The 19,349-nt window shown below is 37.3% G+C and overlaps 1 protein-coding gene across 1 annotated transcript in view; it reads right to left on the reverse strand.

The window, feature by feature from the left end:
* The window catches only part of LOC140236607 (uncharacterized), a 135,524-nt gene extending 116,752 nt beyond the window's left edge, over nucleotides 1-18,772 (reverse strand). The window contains 4 exon segments of the mRNA XM_072316530.1: nucleotides 405-536; nucleotides 1,061-1,309; nucleotides 13,758-14,105; nucleotides 18,703-18,772. Of these exon segments, the coding sequence (XP_072172631.1) occupies nucleotides 405-536; nucleotides 1,061-1,309; nucleotides 13,758-14,105; nucleotides 18,703-18,772 (799 nt within the window).
* Between the last annotated feature and the right edge of the window lie 577 nt (nucleotides 18,773-19,349).

Here is a 19,349-nt window from a genome sequence, read left to right on the forward strand (position 1 = left end):
TCAAATCACAAACCTTCAATGTTTTAAGCTCATAAAATAAAGAATAAGTATGAGCCAGAAAATGCGTTTTTCGATTAAACGTGGGTCATATTACTTATCATTACAGTATGATATGCAACTAAGATCAATACTTGTTAGTGGGAGTTAAAAAAACAACAACAAATACAGTTATGATGGAAATCAAAGTTGATGCACATATTGGGACAGTGTGCATTGATTTATATAACGCAAACGGATTTAAACACAAAATTGCAGAAGTAAATCGAAATGGGAATATGAATGCCTGCTCAGCTGCCTTACAATGTAAAAAATGTATAATGTTTATTCCCTCTTGAGATCGCTATGATTCTGCTACCATTGCTGAAGATGCATCCCTGAAATACTCAAATACATAATAAACTCACCCGTTTCACAATGATCGCCCATAAATCCCGGAGGACAAAAACAGCGCCCGCCAATGTCGTCACAGATTCCCCCATTGTAGCATGTCGGACAGGTATATCTGCAATTTGGCCCCCAAAGGTTATCTAGACATCCTGGTTTGGAAATTTGAAAGATAACGGAAAATTTAAGAGGAAACCAAGAAGTAAAAAGGGACATCCCTTATCCATTTTCTTCATGGTCATGTAAAAGCCATACTTTCTCTCATAAAACCAAATGTGTGCTTGGATTTTTTTTTATGTTTTTATGTTTTTCTTTTAAGTCTGATAGAAAAGCAGAGAAGTGTGAAAAGGAGATTAGACCATCGAAATGTGATCCCATGGAAACCTCTTCTCTCTTTTTTTTTTGTGAACAGGGAAGTTAATGATATAGAAACATATCTTTAATGGTTCCAGTTACGATCTACCACCAGATATGAGTGAACCTTTCTTCAGAATAGACAGCTGGAATAGTATTGACACTGGTTTCAACGTTAAGTACGTCAATTTTTTGAGAGTTATAATAATGTGCATAATTATTAGAAGAGACAGGATTCGGTGTTAAGCGGAGTCACGGTGAACTGTTTTTGTGATTTTATAGCGTTTTCTCTTCATTTGAGGAATGGTGTCTGCCTATTTACCTCGAACTATAAGCCTAATTATTCCACCTCGTTCCGGGTCGCCCCTATAGTAGTAGTGATGTACTCCAGCCATTGATTTGTTTGCCTTGCTGATGTTCAGTACGCCAGATGACACGGAAGCGGAAAGGTCTGTCTGACCGTTGAGCATCCAGACGAGCGTGCCTGTGATATTTCCCGCAGGGTTCATGACGAGGCGTACATCTTCGTCAATGCTGGCAGTTACCGTCAGTTTGTTGGGTGTGAGATGAGCTGCGCATTAATTCAATGTGGACAAGAAGACACCAAATAAGTTAATCTTACACGACTGGGTTAAAATACCCCCCCCCCCCCCAAAAAAAAAAAAAAAACAACAAAAAAACAAAAAACAAACAAACAACAACAACAACAACAAACAAACAAACCCAATTTCATATTACAGGCAAATTATGACATCGACAGGCCTCTCATCTCAAAAGGAGGGATACAAGAAATACATTGAATTTAAACTCGAACTCATGATAATAACGGAAATGAAATTAGGTTCATAAAACTTAGAAGAGCCGCACGTCTTTCCTCATGATTCTTTTTACGTGTAAAATATGATTACTTATCAATGTTTTTCTCCCTTACCGATGATGATGCTTAAGGAATGAAAATGAGTCAAAAATTTCACGCGCCATAACACACACTGGCATTAGTTGTTGTTTATGAAAACATAATTTATTAATTTGTCTATTTTGATACAACGTTTTTCTTTGTTAATACGAATATTACTAATTATTCATATGATAAAACATGCTGGATTTTTTTTTTCGTTTTTCTTGAAAGAAAAGATGACAAATACAAACTGTGTACTTCTATTTTGTAATATACCAGTGTTGTCTGAGACGTGATGTTAAGCTATAAAGTGAATCATGGCAACATGGACTTTGAAGAATGGCTTTTCTTCAGAGTTGCATAATAACAATCATTATGTACGTCGTTTAATTAGATGGTGTGATATTGTGAATAAACTCGATATACAAAACGAATCCAGACACGCAGTAATCATTATGGATCAGTAACCGCGCAGTGTTTGCATAATAACGTTTAACTTTCATCATAGTCACCGATGCAAACAGATCTTACATGTTTTCACTTTCCTTTCGGAAGGGACCCCACGAATAGAGAAAGCAAAATAAGAGAAAACACAAGAACGGATATCTCGTAAACAAATATGTATACATGCAGGTAACGTTGGCTGTGTAGAAATGGTTGAATGTCGTTATAATAATATTCGTAATAGTCATATAATTCACGTGTATACAATATAGTGTACATGAAACTGCAATTTTGATAATCTTTTGTACAAACCGAGTAACAGAATAGCATTGGACTTGTATTGACTCATAAAATTATACACAAAAAAAAACCTCTGGACGTTGACACAATGTGGGATTAAAGTACCTTTTGACGATGTTTATCTGTGATGCCCTGACATCGCCGACGGACACACAAAAATAGATACGTTGGCACTAACGATGGTAGTCTTACATCATTAATATTAACAAGAAAATGTTTCATTACCGAGAAATTACACTCCTATTACTCAATGAATGAGAAAAAATATTACCAAACGTTACTGTCACAAATAATTAATATCAGTTCTCACATGGAAAAGATTGTTTCTTTCATTCACATTTCTTACGCCCTAATGTCCGTAAAGATTAAAATTCATTAAAATAACAATGACAAAATCGGGATAGCTCGTTTCTTTTTAAAGCCGTAATCTGGATGAACTTAGTCATGTTAGTAATGTATCATACTGTTGTATTCAGGAAGAAAATTAGGACCTTCCGTCATAGAAATGTTTATACACTTTATAAGACCCTATACATTAATTTATCTTGGAAGAATTCCATTTTCTGCAAAACACAAACACACACGCATACATACGCACCACAAATACTGAAAACTAATGTGTTGATTCATTGTAGCTGCTGCCACACTTAGTCACTGCAAATATGACAGCTCACAATGTTGCCAAACTTTTCAAATGGATGGAATAGTTTTGATCGAGATGGGGATTCAGTATGTTTTGCAGGATTAATACAAAATCACCTGTGAAATATTAAAGAGCATAATTATACAAGCCTTCGAAAAATTAAAAGTTTCTCGGTTTCGAAATGGCTAAGATATTCAAGAACAAAGGAAAACAAAGGAATCAGAAAATGTGGTTCACGCCTTTTTCATTACTTGGTTTTGGATATCTCCACCATTTCATAACCGATCTTCATAAAATAAACTTTGAATTTCTCTTGAAAATGTATGCTCTTTTCTGTTTCATGAGATGTTTCTCAATATCCCACAAAACAGAAACCTGAATTAAGCTATCTCAACCAAAACAATACTATTCCTTGAACACAGCGGAGCATCCGAGAGATTATTCCATAAAGATGCTACATTATACGTATAATTGTGGCTGTGACGAGCACAGATGTTGTTTCTATCAAGTAGCTGAATTAATTGCATCCAGCTACTTTAATACAACATCGTCTGGCAGGTATTCAGTCTACAAACCTACCATTAAAAGTTGAATTAGTCTACCGGGCTATCCCTCACAGTGACCACGTCTGTCATCACTTTATTTTGCATTATTGTACATGGGCGTCACCAGCTTTTGTTCAAGGGGGGTGCGTTTTGACACTAAATGTAACGCGAATTTTTTTTGGACAGACATTTGGAATATAATTATAGGAAGCTCTCAATCCCAGACTTTTAGTGTCTTTCTTTTTTAGAGAAACCAAGAGGGGAAAGGGCACCGGCGTAGCTAGGGAGAACTTTTTGCATTTTGATGTTGTAAATGGTGCAATTTGATGCAGGTTTTTTTGCGTAATTTTATCGAATTGAAACAGTCCCACTTGTTTGAGGTATCACTATACATTTTGAAGTAAATTGTTATTGATCAATTTGCCTACAAATGGTATCATTTAAATAAACTTCTAGTATTAATTCTTACACTGATGTCATGAACGCAACCGAGCCCGAGCAAGCGGAGAGAGCAAGGGGAGGGGGTTGTCCCCCCCCCCCCCATAAATGGATTATGGAATGACGGTGTGAAACGACAAATTACTGGCAGCAACATCAGGAGAATTGCATAACAGTTAAATGCGAGCGAGCGGAGGGAGCGAGCTTGAAAATTTTGACATTTTACAGTAAAAGAAATGCCGTTTGTAGCTATATCCTTTTCGCTGTGGAATTTTTTTTTTTTGGGGGGGGGGGGGGCACCGGGCGCAACTGCTGGCAATAACTGGCAGCAATATCACGAGTATGGCATAACGATTACATGCGAGCGAGCGGAGCTCGCGAGCTTGAAAAATTTACATTTTACAGTCCAAAAACTGCCGTTTGTAGCCATATTTTTTGGCTTTGGAAATTAAGAGGGGTGGGGGAGGGGGGGGGGGGGCGGTACGCACCGGGCGAAACTGCTGGCAATTACTGGCAGCAACAACAGATGAATGGCATAACGATTAAATGCGAGCGAGCTAAGAGAGCGAGCTTGAAAATTTTGACATTTCACAGTCCCAAAACTGCTGTTTGGAGCTATATTTTTTTCGCCTTGGAAATAAGGGGGGGGGGGGGGGGAGGCGCACCGAGCGCAACTGCCGGCAATTACTGGCAGCAGCATCAGGAAAATGGCATAACAATTAAATGCGAGCGAGCGGAGGGAGCGAGCTGAAAATTTTGACATTTTACAGTTCCCAAACTGCCGTTTGTAGCCATATTTTTTTTTTTTTTTTTGCTTTAGAATTTGGGGGGAGAAGGGGGGGGGGGCGCACCGGGCGCAACTGCTGGCAATTACTGGCAGCAATATCAGAAGAATGGCATACGATTAAATGCGAGCGAGCGGAGAGCGAACTTGAAAATTTTGACATTTTACAGTCCCCAAACTGTCATTTGTAGCCTTTTTTTCGCTCTCGAAATAAAAGGGGGGGGGGCGCACCGGGCGCAGCTGCCGGCAATTACTGGCAGCAGCATCAGGAAAATGGCATAACAATTAAATGCGAGCGAGCGGAGCGAAAATATTGACATTTTACAGTTCACAAACTGTCGTTTGTAGCCATATTTTTTCGCTACAGATTTTTTTTTTTTTTTTTTTTTGGGGGGGGGGGGCACCGGGCGCAACTGCAGACAATACTGGCAGCAACATCAGGAGAATGGCATAACAATTAAATGCGAGCGAGCGGAGAGAGCGAGCTTGAAAATTTTGACATTTTACAGTCCCAAAATTGCCGCTTGGAAAGAGAGGGGGGGGGGGGAGGCGCACCGAGCGCAACTGCCGGCAATCACTGGCAGCAGCATCAGGAAAATGGTCTAACAATTAAATGCGAGCGAGCGGAGGGATTGACCTGAAAATTTTGACATTTTACAGTTCCCAAACTGCCGTTTGTAGCCATATATATATATATTTTTTTTTGCCTTAGAATTGGGGGGGGGGGCGCACTGGGCGAAACTGCTGGCAATTACTGGCAGCAATATCAGGAGAATGGCATAACGATTAAGTGCGAGCGAGCGAAGAGAGCGAGCCTGACAGTTTTGACATTTTACAGTCCAAAAACTGCCGTTTGTAGCCATATTTTTTCGCTTTGGAAATTAAGGGGCGGGGCGCAAAGGGCGCTATAACTGCAGACAATATTACTGGCAGTAACATCAGGAGAATTGCTTAAAGATTACATGCGAGTGAGCGAGCGACATTTCACAGTCCAAAAACTTTGAAGCGACTCTTTTTGCCGTTCGGATTTTCTGAGTACACTGCACACATCTTGCTTATTATTATGCAGAATGCCAACCAGGAATCATGCTGAATCACAATCTTTTGTCGGCTCCGGGCTTTTTGATCAATGTTTCACACTATATACCTCTTTAATTATGATTAAAAGAAATCATAGAAAATATCTTGTTTCTTGATCACCCTTTCATGTCGATTTCACTCTTTACTAACCCTTGAATTACCATTTTGGCAAGTCTTTGTTTTTTTACCAGCGGAGGGGAGGGGGCGGGCACCCCCCCCCCCCGTGCACCCCCTCCGTAGTTACGCCACTGCTTTTGGGTGAAATAATAGGACAGATTTCTAACAAAAATGCAAGAAAATCTTTTCATCGCGGGAATTATGATTATGCGGGATGGGGCAAATGGTGCGCTTGCCTTCCAATATCTTAATAGGGGCAACATTTGTTTCTTTCAAAAGCAAGAAAATCTTCTCATTTCGTGAATTCTTAATTATGGGGGGGGGGGCAAAATTATAATATGCTTGCCTACCCCTCTAATATTTTCATGGGGGCAACTATTTTTTTTATTTTTTTTTTTTTGCTGTCAAAAAAGGTAAGAAAATCTTTTCGTCTGTGGAACTATGGAGGGGGTGATAATGGGGGCAAAATGATATACTTACCCCTCCATTTTTTTTTTTTTTTTTTTGAATGAGGCTAAGGCTCCCACTTGGGCTGGCAATATGGATTGGTCAGAAGTAACGTACATAATAGACCCTACATACTTGTTAATAGCACACGTACATGTAAACGTGTACGTGCTCCGTAAACACTGTATAGAATACTAGTAGATATGTATCAAATCGGGTGCTGTTCGTTATTCCGAAGGTTCACTATTCCGAAGGTTCGTTGTTCCGAAGGGTCGTTAATCCGAAACACGCAAATTCCCTATACATAGAGGTTCGTTATTCCGAAAATGAAAAGGGGTTCGTTAATCCGAAAATTTGTGGCGTTATTCCGAAGGTTCGTTATTCCGAAGATCGGTTAATCCGAAAATGAAATTCGGAACAATGAACCTTCGGAATAACGAATCTTAGGAATAAAGAGCCTTCGGAATAACGAACCTTCGGAATAACGAGCTGTAACCATAAAATCAGTGCTGCCAGAGCCAGGGGTGCGAATTGTTTTTGCCCACGAATTTTTTGTCCCTGGTGCAAAAAAAAGACTGATTTTTTTTAAAGGGTCTGAAGGGGGGTGCGTTTGCACCCAACGCACCTCCCCCCCCCCCCCCCTGGTGACGCCCATGTTGTAACGTAGTCTCACACATTCATTTGTTGTTGTTTTTTTCTCTATTAGATCAATGACATTCTACAACATTAAACTCAAAATGTTACAACAAGATACTCGACATGGTCGACGAGGAAAATGTGATGACATGAAATTCATTGATTGAATAGTTGCTGCGTGTTGAACGTTCAAGTCACAGTCCTGCTAGTAGAAGAATGTTACTGTTCCAAGATTTCTATATGCCTGAAACTGTAGAATTGAGTGCGTTTTGGTACGGGGACGATTTAAACGAACTATTCATTTTTTTTTAACGGTTGTGAATTATTTTTCGCAAGCCGCGGTTGAAGAGAAGCTACCAAGTTTTTTTTTTTTTTTTCTTTTTCTTCTTCCTGTGACTGCATGCTCATTTAAGTTTTGATATACAAGTCATGAAGATAAAGAGAAAAATATGAAATATACTGATCAATTTCACAAGTAGATGGGAGGGTACATGGTTCCTCCATGCTGATGATATTATCAAAAAGGAAGTGACTGAGACGGAGAGAATACAATTTTTGTCTTGTCATTTCTCCCCCTAGAGAGATGCTTAATATACAGGCACATCAATGTGGATATCTTCCTAACTATTCACGTTCAGTATTAAAGACAGTCATGACCTTACCTTCTTTAGACTTGAGACCTGTAAGAGTGTACTGTGAAATTATTTGTTGCCTTTGTGTTTTTTCTGTTTTCTTGCTCTATCCAACCCCCTGATTTTTTTTTTATCAAAACAATATTTTTACAACATAAAATCTTATAGCAGTATACAAAATTAATAATACGCATTAGTAAGGACACATTATACTCTTAGGAATTACCCACATAGGTACCTTTGGAAAAGGAAGTTTGGACTGTTTCCAAGGTACCGAGAGTGGGTTATTATTATTCAAAGTAGCGAACAAAATCTTGCACATTAATTATTTTATAAAATAATGAAGTAAATAATTTCGTTTGATAAATCATCCTCGTCCCAAGAAAATAAAAGAATAGAATTTCGTCTGATCACAGTCGCGACGTGAAAGTGCCAAAGGCCGATCATTACACTTTTCTAACGACCAGTCATAAGTAAAATTACGTGTTACTGTATATTGTAGGGGGGAAAAATACCTGGTCATGTGCACCCTTTCAACCAATTTTGATTATGATCTGCTCAATCACTAAATATGTAAGAATGTGGCAGTCTCGTGAGAAGAAACTTACTTATGAACAGTATACTTATTTTGTTTCGTTTTGTCTTTTTTAACCACACTGGTTATACATGCTCGTCATTCATCTAATATAGTACCTTAGCTGTGAATGAAAGAGAGTGAAAATGTCACGATCACGATGTACGTCGTACGCAATGCAAGTATATGACACTCATTGAAAGAATCATGTAAGTAAAGCATTGATAAACGCTATGACATTCAAACTATACATTTGCGAACACATGCACTTAAATAGATGGGAATATCGTAGGCTAACTTGCAAGATTGCTTGATTACAAGTGCCAATACACACGCATTGTGCACTAAGTATAGTATACAAGGCGCTTTTGAAATCGTCCTTTCTGTTGTCCACATTGACCTGCTTTGGGCCTATAGTCACACGCACTATACAACAAGGATTTTGCTCTGTATTTATTCCTACGGCGGCATCTTACGATAATTTTAAGGGTTTTATGTAGACTGCAGTTTGAAGGGCAAAGTACCCAATTTTAATTTGAAAGGCAAAGATGTTTAGTTGCTCCCAGGCATCTTGCCTTTTCCGCTCCCACCGACGACAAAAAGGTAAAACTGACTATCGTAAATAGGTGAGAATTTTGAACGATGTACAATTGCCAATTTTCGCACCTTATGACATTCTTTTCCTTAGAACACGGCAGGATGATCTAAGAAACCAAAACTTTTGCCTGATAATTTTCATTTGACAAGGACTTAAAGAGTAAAAATACGGTAAAAACGCTATTTTCACAATATTTTTTTTTTGTTTGTTTTTCAAACTAATGATGTACATTTTTTTATGGGACGTGGCATATAATATCTGACCATGTTCTGGATCTGACATGTCATGGGTATGTACCACAAAATTATAAAAACTTTAGGAGCACGTATACAATTACAGAGAACAACTGAAATATCAAAGTCCTCAACAGACGAACGTCCGTGATGATTTTATTTCTATCGCTGCTGCAAATTCTACTTCGTTGTCCCAACTGTTACCGTATACGAAAATTTGGTGTTCCACCTGATGAACATATCCTGCCAAAATTGTAAGTCTGCTGGCTGTACTTGGAACGTAACATTCTTTTATGCAAAATTATGCTCGGTTTTCGTCACGGACGTGCTTCCACTATTTTCTAATAAAGATCGTAGCCCATTAAACGTTATTGGCGATATTGTTCCGAGTCGTAATCAACTAAGATCTAGCCACACGATAATACGTTTGTTTTTAGTTTCTGTCCATCCTTTGTCAAATAGGAACCGAAATTATATTTTTAGATGAGCCTCCGAGAAAAAAAGAACGTCCGTGATGATTAAAACGTTTTCGAGTGGGACACCATCTTGCTTTGATGGCGAAGGTGCATTTCACCTTTGGCTGTCTAGCCGAGGAGCTCCTTTTTTGGAGCGGACTGAGGTTCGTCCGCAGTGTTTAGACCATGCAATTCACCGAAAACCAAGCAAATAATTAATATTTTCTCTGAAAATTCACCTCCTGATCCCCCTCTGAGCAATACATATGTTGTAAGGATGTCAAATTTCTTATAATTTGCATTGCCAATACCTTTTCAAATTTTTGAAAGAGTTAGGAAGGCTAGGTACTCTCTGCCGATTAGTTATCCGTCCTGGAACATGACCCTATTAGTAGAACGAACGTCCGTGACAATTCCAGCGAACGTCCGTGACGTATGCAATCCCTCCGATAGGGATAACTTGTCACGAAAATGTCTTGTATTCTTTATCACTTTTAGCTCCAATAGCGACAAACAAAGTTTTACAAAATAAACAATGAGTTTAGAGCAGTAGTTTCAGAATTTTTAAGGCGTTATGTGATCATGATGAACAAACAGTTGAAAATTTGCTCACAATTTTACGCTTGTTTTCCCTCGAATTATACAAAAACAGTTGACACTGAAAACAAAGTTATAGGAAAATGGAATTCTGCGTAATCTGTAATTTCTGTGCATTTAAATTTCTTTCTAATGCGGTTCTGGAGACAATTTGTACTGTTACAGGTTTTGAAAGTTTTGTTCACGGACATTCTGTCCGAGAAAAGAAAATTTCTGATAATTACAAATATATCACTGCACATAAAGTTAATGTTAGTTGAAAATATTACCAAATCACCGAGCCGCTCGTACCCGAAAGTGAATTACGTTCAGCACTCAATTTACCTGTAATAACAAACGGAAAACGTTTTGGTCACGGATGTTCGTTGGTAGAATAAGTCAATGGATTACATAGTAGGAGAAAGAGGATCAGTGCCACTTTTTAGTGACAGATGCTCTAAGTGTTTATCTTTTGAGTATGGTAGCTGCCGTCTCAAACAGAACACATCCAGTTTTGGTCTCCGTAACGGACGTTCGTTGTAATTGTTATGATATTAAATGCCTTAATTCATTGTTATTTTTCTCTTCATGACGATTTTTCTCTCATTCCCTCAATAGCCTGAACATGCTGCGACCAAACAGAAAACAAAACAAAACAAAACAAATCCGAAAGGTGCTACGCAATGACATTCAGGATAATGACGGAAGAAGTCTGTAATGGGCATGTGTTGAATAAGAAACGGAACAGTTTCAAAAGGACGACGAAGCAGTTGAATGAAAATGACAGAGAAACAGAGAAGGGATCGAGCTCCAACACACAGAGAAAAGAATTGCCAGTGCACTCCCGTTATACCAAATTCCTCTTGAGCGTCCTCTTGAGAAGTTTTTGTTTGTTTGTTTATGTTTTTTATTCATCGAAATGCCGTCACAAGAGAACAAAAATAATGCAGTATACATGTGTACAATTACTGTCTGATGAAAACACACAAATCCTCCGCTTATAAGCACATGGTGTTGTTTTATACTCATCACTGAAAAGCAATGTTTATTTGTAATTCTTTCCAAGATTTTTTTTTTAATTTCACATTTGTGACGGTGCACCTCAAAACGAGCATAAAGTCGCACACACTGATTTTGCGTGAGGGCTGAAAATAAGTGAAATGGGTCAACCTTGCCGAACTTGACTTTTTCATATTTTCTGAAAGAGCGGGTCTTCTTTTACAATATGCTAACATTTGGTATCATAAAACGGGCAGGAAAGTGTGATTTTTAGCAGTTTATCTCGAACATTTTTGGTAGAATAGTGTGATTAGGTGTGTCTTTAGAATCCTTTTTTCATTTCTGAAAAACCTTGTCCACACTCTTCATTTTCAACTCTCATAACTTTTGAAAGGATAGTGCTACTGCTTTGAAAGTTGGCATTAATTATGGACAGAATGTGTTCATGAGGCATGCTTAATTTCAGTTTAATCTGATAATCCCTTCATTGTTGTTACTTTGGTGGTTTACTTCCTGTTTTTTTTTTTTTTTTTTTTTTGTCCCATTCATCACACAGCCAGCACGGTTTGGTAAAGATTCAGCGCTTGAATAGACACTGTACTTCAGAACCTCTTTTCTCAGTTCACACTTTTCCTGAGTTTGTTCTTTCTTTCCAATACTTAGATAGGTTAGGAGAGTCCATTTGATTTGAGTTATTCATCATTTTAAAGCTTAAAGTCTGCTCTTTCAGAATATGGTCTTAACTAAAAATTCATGTCTTGCGACTTTTTGTTTGTTTTGAGGTGCAGAGTCACATTTAAGAGACAGAGAGATCGTCAATTTGTTTGTGCTTTTGTGCTTACTTTGAAAACACATAATAAAAAAGTAATGATTAAGGATAGTTTACGGTTGCACTTTCATACGTTCGCTCTTCCAAAGATTCGTTACTCCGATGTCCAAAGGTTTGTTATTCCGAAAATGAAAAAAAAAAATGTTTGTAGTTAATTCAGGAGGTTTGTTATTAAAAATGTTCTTATTCCGAAAGTTTGTTAGTCCGAAACATAGATATTAAGGATCATTATTTTTAGGTCCGTTCTTCTGAAAGTGGAATGGGCATGATATTAGTTTAGGTGAAAACGGTTATTATGAGGTTTTCAAATTTGAGGATTTTAGTTGTTAACTTGTTTCTCCACATTTGGATAAGCGAACATGATTGTTCATGTTTCAATTAGTAAACCTTTCGATTAACCTTTGGAGATTCCTGTCTTACCGAATAAAAAAGCTTCATAATTACACGAACTCTATCAATTTTCGTATTGACAAACTGTATGAATAACGAGCCTCCGAAATGACGCGCTACAATCTGTTTGTTATAACATACCATATTGTATAATATCGAAGTCACAAACATCCATCTAAGTTATATGGACTTATTGTGTCTTGTTATGACGAAACTTCGCAGTATCGAACCTATTATCATTTCTGACTAATATAACACAAAACGTAACACAAATTCTCCTCGGTAACAGTGTGTAACACAAGGAGCAAACACAGAGGGATTTCTTCCTAACGTATTCGTTTGCCTCCCCAGCTAAACTTCGTATTTCTATAACGGAGCACATTTCTGTTGTTTTTCTATGTTAATTCTGTTGTTTTTCTATGTTTGTCATAAGCAAATTTCGCATTGTATACTTTATATAACAAGTTTAGGACCAGAATCTTTACTTCATGATAACGAAATTTTGACAAATTTATTCGTACTCAAGGATGGACTACGTCACTGAGATTACACGTACGTTTGTACGTTCATTTACGAGAGATGGAAAAATTGTTTTCTTTGATTCCTCAGTATGAGAAAATAAACAAGCTTATATAATTGAGAACTGGTAATACACTGTATCTATTCAGGATTTTGCGGAGGAGTTTATTCTCGACATGAAATTGCTGTTTGTTGTGAGTAGAATGCGTTTCCAACCCAAGAGAGCTGCATTGTTCAATATCTTGTTTGCTCCGAACGTCCGTGAGCTACATGCGAACCTCCGTGATGAAAACTATGCTATGTTTGTTGGGTTATGGAGACTGCCTAGATCAGATACATCTGAAAAAGGTATCTTATTATATGGGAGTGAGGATCAAAGTATGGGATAGTGAAATAAAAGGTCAAAATATTGCGTTTCTGTAAAATGCGCGTAAAATGGAGAAAGTGTTTAGCGGAAGAGCAATATTTCAACAGAAATGACGAATTGAGTTAAATCATCAGTTGTCTACCATTACGTACAGGTTAAGAGTACAAGCTTAATATTCTGCAAGCACGTACACATGTCCCTTAAGATATTTTGTTAGGATTTTGAGCTGAATCAGATCTTTGCAAACTATGTTAAATGGTATTCAAATGTATGTGCAGTACTATTCCTCACGGACGTTCGCTGCTCTGGACACGGTAAACTTCAGCGGTGAATAAAAACTTGTTCCTCTGGGAAAATCCTAGTATAATTGGGTTCATTTTAAAGCTGGATTTATACTCTTTCAGGTAAGATGAATGATTTGGAGAATTTCCTACTTTTTAAATTTTGCCTTGTTTTGGCTCAATTGTACATCGTTCAAAATTCTGACCCAAATACAAAGGGATAGAATAGATTACCGTCCGAACGTATGAACAGAGTCGTAGCAGTCGTTGTCCAATTGTGCCGTTCAGCTCGACATGAGTAAGCCCCGAAGTTGTCTCCATTAGAATCAACAGGTAAGGTGACATTTGCCGAAGAGGTGAGATAGCTTTCGATATTTGAACCCGATGGTAACTGACATGAGGAGACATCATCATCGATAGAACACCAGCTTGTCACATCTGACCCCGGAGTCATGTCTATTGACCTCTGAAAGGTCAATGTACTTGTCGAATCAGCACCGCTCACAATGGCTGCAAACGACGCTGGTTCATTGGGATCGTAGGTGGGGTTGAAATTAACACAGGTCATGTCCAGAATATTTCCTGTCAAGGTAAAATAAATGGAAGTCCATGTGAGAAACAAGAAAATATGAAAAACTCAAGATTGGTTAAGATGACCCACTTCACCTATTTTCAGTTCTCACACAAAATCACTGTATCGACTTTTTCTTCGTTTTGGGATGCACGGTCACATGTCCAACTGTTTAGTAAGTTGAATTTTGGTTAATTAAAAATTCGGTGTTGAATTATTTGATGTATGGGTATTTACCAGAATCATGTGTATGTCAAGACATTGTTCATATCTAACCTATCACAATCCTACAGCTAGTCGTAAAGCCTATACATGTACCTACAAGTACATTATAGACTTAGGCTACATCCTAGATCTAGTTAGTACCAGGGATATTTCGTTCACATGTAGGGCCATTTAGTTGTAATGCTTTAAGACATAGTTACCATGTAGATTACACTTTTATTATAAAAATAAGAAAATACCTCATCAAAGGTACAAGCTGAAATTGTGAATATCACGGCAAAAATATTCAATAAATTTCTAATACATTTCAGACATTTCAGAGTTTATTGAAATCATAAAAAACCATTAAATTAAACAATATCTTATCGTTTTCACAAAGAGAATTTGAATAGCTTATGAATATTCATGAGCAAAACAAAAACAAAAACGTAGAAACCAATAGATATCAACTGGTATCAACTGATATCAAAATTTCAATGTTTTAGTTACTGGGTTTTAATCTGGAATGAAGTGGTAAGCAAGTCCAGTTAGGTATATGAGTTTCAAATTGTGTCATCTATTTGCACACAATCCGACACACACAAACACACACAAAATACAAACTAGCAATATTGTAGGAGTATCCTGTAGTTTGCACCCACAGACAGATATTCCCACAATGTTGATTTTTTTTTTTTTAAAATCCAACCGGTGTTGACGGAATAAAGGGAAACGTAAGAAAATCATGTAAAAATACGTCCATAACGAAGCTCTTGCTCATACATATTCATTACAATTATATACATATATATAGACAATACCGTGTGTGTGTGTGTGTTTGTATTGTGTGTGTTTTCCCCCTCCCATTCCTGAAACAAAGAACACCCTATAGTAATCCTTGGTACCCCCTATGCGATCGTAAGGTTCGGCAATCCTTCCATACATAGGCCTATACTTCACACACACACACACACACGCACACACACCCCGTCACATACATACACGCATATACGCGTACAAGCACAGACTTTTTTTACTTGTCCATGAAAATTTACCAACTAAGAAAGGAACGTCACAAAACACCCAGGCTTAATGTGCAAAATAATGTTGGTAAAATCTATGAGGCGAAATTCTACCTAAGTATCATTTGCCCAACAAAAATTACCCAACACGCAAAGAGAATAGGTCTCTTATACAACAGCGCAGCGGGGCAAAAAGTACCCAACTCTCCATTACCAATTCTGTTGGTAACATTAATATTCGCCCAATATTCAAGTAAAAATAATTGCCCAATGTTGTTTTAATCACCTTAAAGCTCAATTGGGCGAGAATTGCCAAGAATAATGATTTTTTTTTTGTTTAACAACCAACAATTACCTTACTAAATTCACCCAATGCTTTAAGAGTGCGCAAAATATCGAAAAATGGAGGGACCCACTAAAAAGACAAAGCTCGTAGAATGTGGTCCCCTCAGGTACAGAATGTCAAATAGAAAAATAAAATGATGCAAAAAGGGGGAAAAGGGCTGGCAAAAAGTCAGGAAAAAGAGTCTTAAAATAGGCTGGAAGCCCTCTATGAAAACAGAGGAAGAAACAGTCACACATACACACGCAAATACAGAGTTAAACTAGACTGGGGCGACGAAACTAATAAAGGTAGACTAAAAGACAAGACAGAATGAGACAAAACTAACATAACAGGTAGGCAATACAACGGACAGAAAGGCAAAATAGATCCAGCGATCCTCGACAAAATTATATCGAAAAAATAATGGGATGCGTGAAAAGGATACGGAAATATACAGAAATAGATGCAGAAGTAACATAATTAAAAATCAAATCTACGCTGTAAGTGTATCAGAACAACAGGGACGAGAAAATAAGTGACAGTTATTTGTAATCAAAGTTCTTCGAGAAGGAATTAAAAGCCAACAGGCTAGTCCAATTCTGTGGGCGGATAAAATTGCAATAAAAAGGACTTTAATCTCCTTTTAAATGAATATATGGAGGGGGCATTTTTTATATCATTCTTCAAAAATTCCAAAAAGTTTGGCCAGTATAAATAAGTGTGTTCTTAGCAAAAATCGTTCGTAAAACGGTAGATGGAATTCATTGGAACGTCGAGTGGGATACTCATGGAATGATAAATTTCTTTGAAACGTAGAATCGAAAACGGACGGTAGTGAGTTGTTGCTAAACATTCACATAAATTGCCCCAATTTGAATAAAAACAAGTTTTTAATTTTTTAGCAGTTTATTAGAGGCAAATAGCAAATTTGAATGGGAGGGTATGACACATTTACAGATGACACGGAGAGCTTTCCTTTGTAGAAGGAAAACCCTATCCAGTATGTTCTGGTGGGTGTTGCCCAAAACTAAAACACCATAATGAGGCAATAAATTCAATTCAAATGAATTCATTTCAATTCATTTTCATATTTCTAAATGAATTAACGTACATAAAATATAAAATGAAGTGGATCAAGATATCCGGCTGGAATGCACAGTATTTACAATGTAAACATATAAAACAGAGCCGTCAATCTTCGTAAGTTTGGCTCTATGTATAACGCTAAAGAAATATAATGAAACCTACTTAAAAGCGAGCTTGTTAAGCGTAGGTACCACATTCTGAACAGAGAGTAAGATAGAGATGAGGAGCACGGATGCAACGCAGAACAAAATAAAGAAAAACAAAAAAGTAAAGGCAAAAATACCCGGGGCAATAACAGAATCTTCTCAATACAAATAGTGATAAACAGACAACCACAATGGCGAATATAACATAAGTAATGATTTTTTATATAACATGAGAAATGATTTTTCTTTTTTACACGTGATCTTATTGAACATTGAAACATCCATAAAACACATCACGGACGTTTGGAGAAAATCTGATTATACGCTCCAAATGTATGAATTTTCAAATTCATAACTCCATCCATACAATGTGCTCTCTTAGACCTGCGATATCAAAACTGATATTATTTTAAAACAGCTTGACCAAGGTTTTCCAAATTCACGCTTGCATTTCTATTTTTTTTTTGTATTCTCTAGATTTGCTGAATTACAGAATGGGAAAAAGACGAGGAAACAGAAATAATTGGGAAATACATCAGAACATTAAAGAATATGGTGGGCTTATAGCAAAAAAAAATGGAAGCATACGAATGTGGTAAGCAAGAATGGTGGAAAAATGACTGTAGGAGTAATCTCGAGATGTTTGGACTCCCTTTGTAAGATGTAATCAGTTGTCAATTTTTTTTTTCTAAGAACACGAGGATTGACGGAAGAGAATGGCATGTTTACAAAAATAGAGCATGATGCCCATCATTTCCTACTTACAAAGATCTCTGAGTTTTTTACTCTATACCATAGATTACGGAAATTGTCAAGTTTGCTTTCCAGGAAAGAAAAGAAGAAAGACATTGCATTCAGCCACATACCTTATTTGTGCAGTGTTGCAGGGTCATAGTGGACTAAAAACTTTCAATCCTATTAGGAACTTTTAAAGAGTTTATCTGGTATTTGCTCACGAAACAAAATGTAAGTCATCGAGCAATGCCTGTACAGTGGTCTGAGAATGATTTACAAGTCACGACAACTGTGATAAAAGTTACTGTTGGGAAAGCAAAACTTGTGGGGAGGATTCCTGCTCTAAGAATAAGGGACATAAGACATCATGAAAATTAGTTAAATCTGAGACAGACATTTTGACGGTATGCAACTTAAAAGGGAATGAAATACTAATATTCAGATCAATCCCTGCCATATGTATGACCATTTGAATATCTACAAAAGTAGTCTTGGTATTTGGGAATAGATAACAGTAATAGCAACCCTAGCTATATTCTATCCACATAGAAGATACCCGATTTTTATCGGAGAGCTTGTCGGAATGTTTGTTAGAGTTCGTCCAATTTTCTTTTTACCATTGAGTAAGTGACAAATAGTACTCATTCTAATTATTGATATCTGGAAGATTGAATATTCACTGACACCACACTGAATCTGATATCAAATCTTCTCAATTCCTGTTCTATTTACTACACTATATTACCGTATCCAGTTGATGTGAGTGTCCGCCTTCGTTGGTCACAAATCCAACATGACTATAGACCAGCACTTCTTTGTATAGGTTGACAGAAACATGAGCACCTCTATCATTCAATTATCTTTAAACTGCGAATAAATTGTATATCCAATACGCCAAATATTAAACATAGCCAAGTTGTATTTCATTAAACTTAGCTTCATCCGTTTTGTTTTGCTCTTTTTGTGTCATTTTGCCACTTGTTGCCTCTAGTTGCAATCCATCTGAATAGAACATGTCAACATGAAAATTTGATATTATACGCTATACTGCCCCCGGCGCACCGTGCCAACTTCACATCACAAAACTTACCGCAAACTGCCATGTTCATGCCGATGATGATTGCACATCGAAGTGCTAACATTCGGGATCGTAGTTCCATTCTTGTGACCCATTCAGTGGATCTATGTTCTGCCCGGAATACTGTAATTTCTCCACAGCAAGAATTACCCCATGCGACCGAAAGAAAAGGATCACGCGCATATGAAAATAATCGTCTTTCTTGTCATTGCCATAATTCGCATACCTGTGTGTTGTCTCTTGGAACTCCAGGCCAGGAGAAATATTTTTTTCTCAACTTTAATTTCCTGGTTCACCGGTAAGTAGGCCTATAACATTCTCTTGTAGCGAAGAGCCACAGGCATGGTGTTTCAAATTCCAAGTTGCCCGTTCAAAGGGCACACCGTCATAAGAGTAAATTAACCTTCTTTCATAGTTGGAAGCTTGGATGCGTTTATTGTCAACATAGAGCCTAAACATTTAAAATCGGAACACTGTATTCCACTATAACGTATTAACTTCATATTGGAGCTTTTTTTTACGTGTTTATCACTTCCTTCTGCATGTTATTATCATGTCATTAAATCATAGTCTGAAATTACAAACTGACCGTTTGATTTCCTCGTAGTTGACCGCATGTATGCACTAACATAAACCAAGGGGCATTATCAGTTAGTTAA

Source organism: Diadema setosum, chromosome 13 (genome assembly GCF_964275005.1).
Source record: "Diadema setosum chromosome 13, eeDiaSeto1, whole genome shotgun sequence".
Taxonomy (NCBI): Eukaryota; Metazoa; Echinodermata; class Echinoidea; order Diadematoida; family Diadematidae; genus Diadema; species Diadema setosum.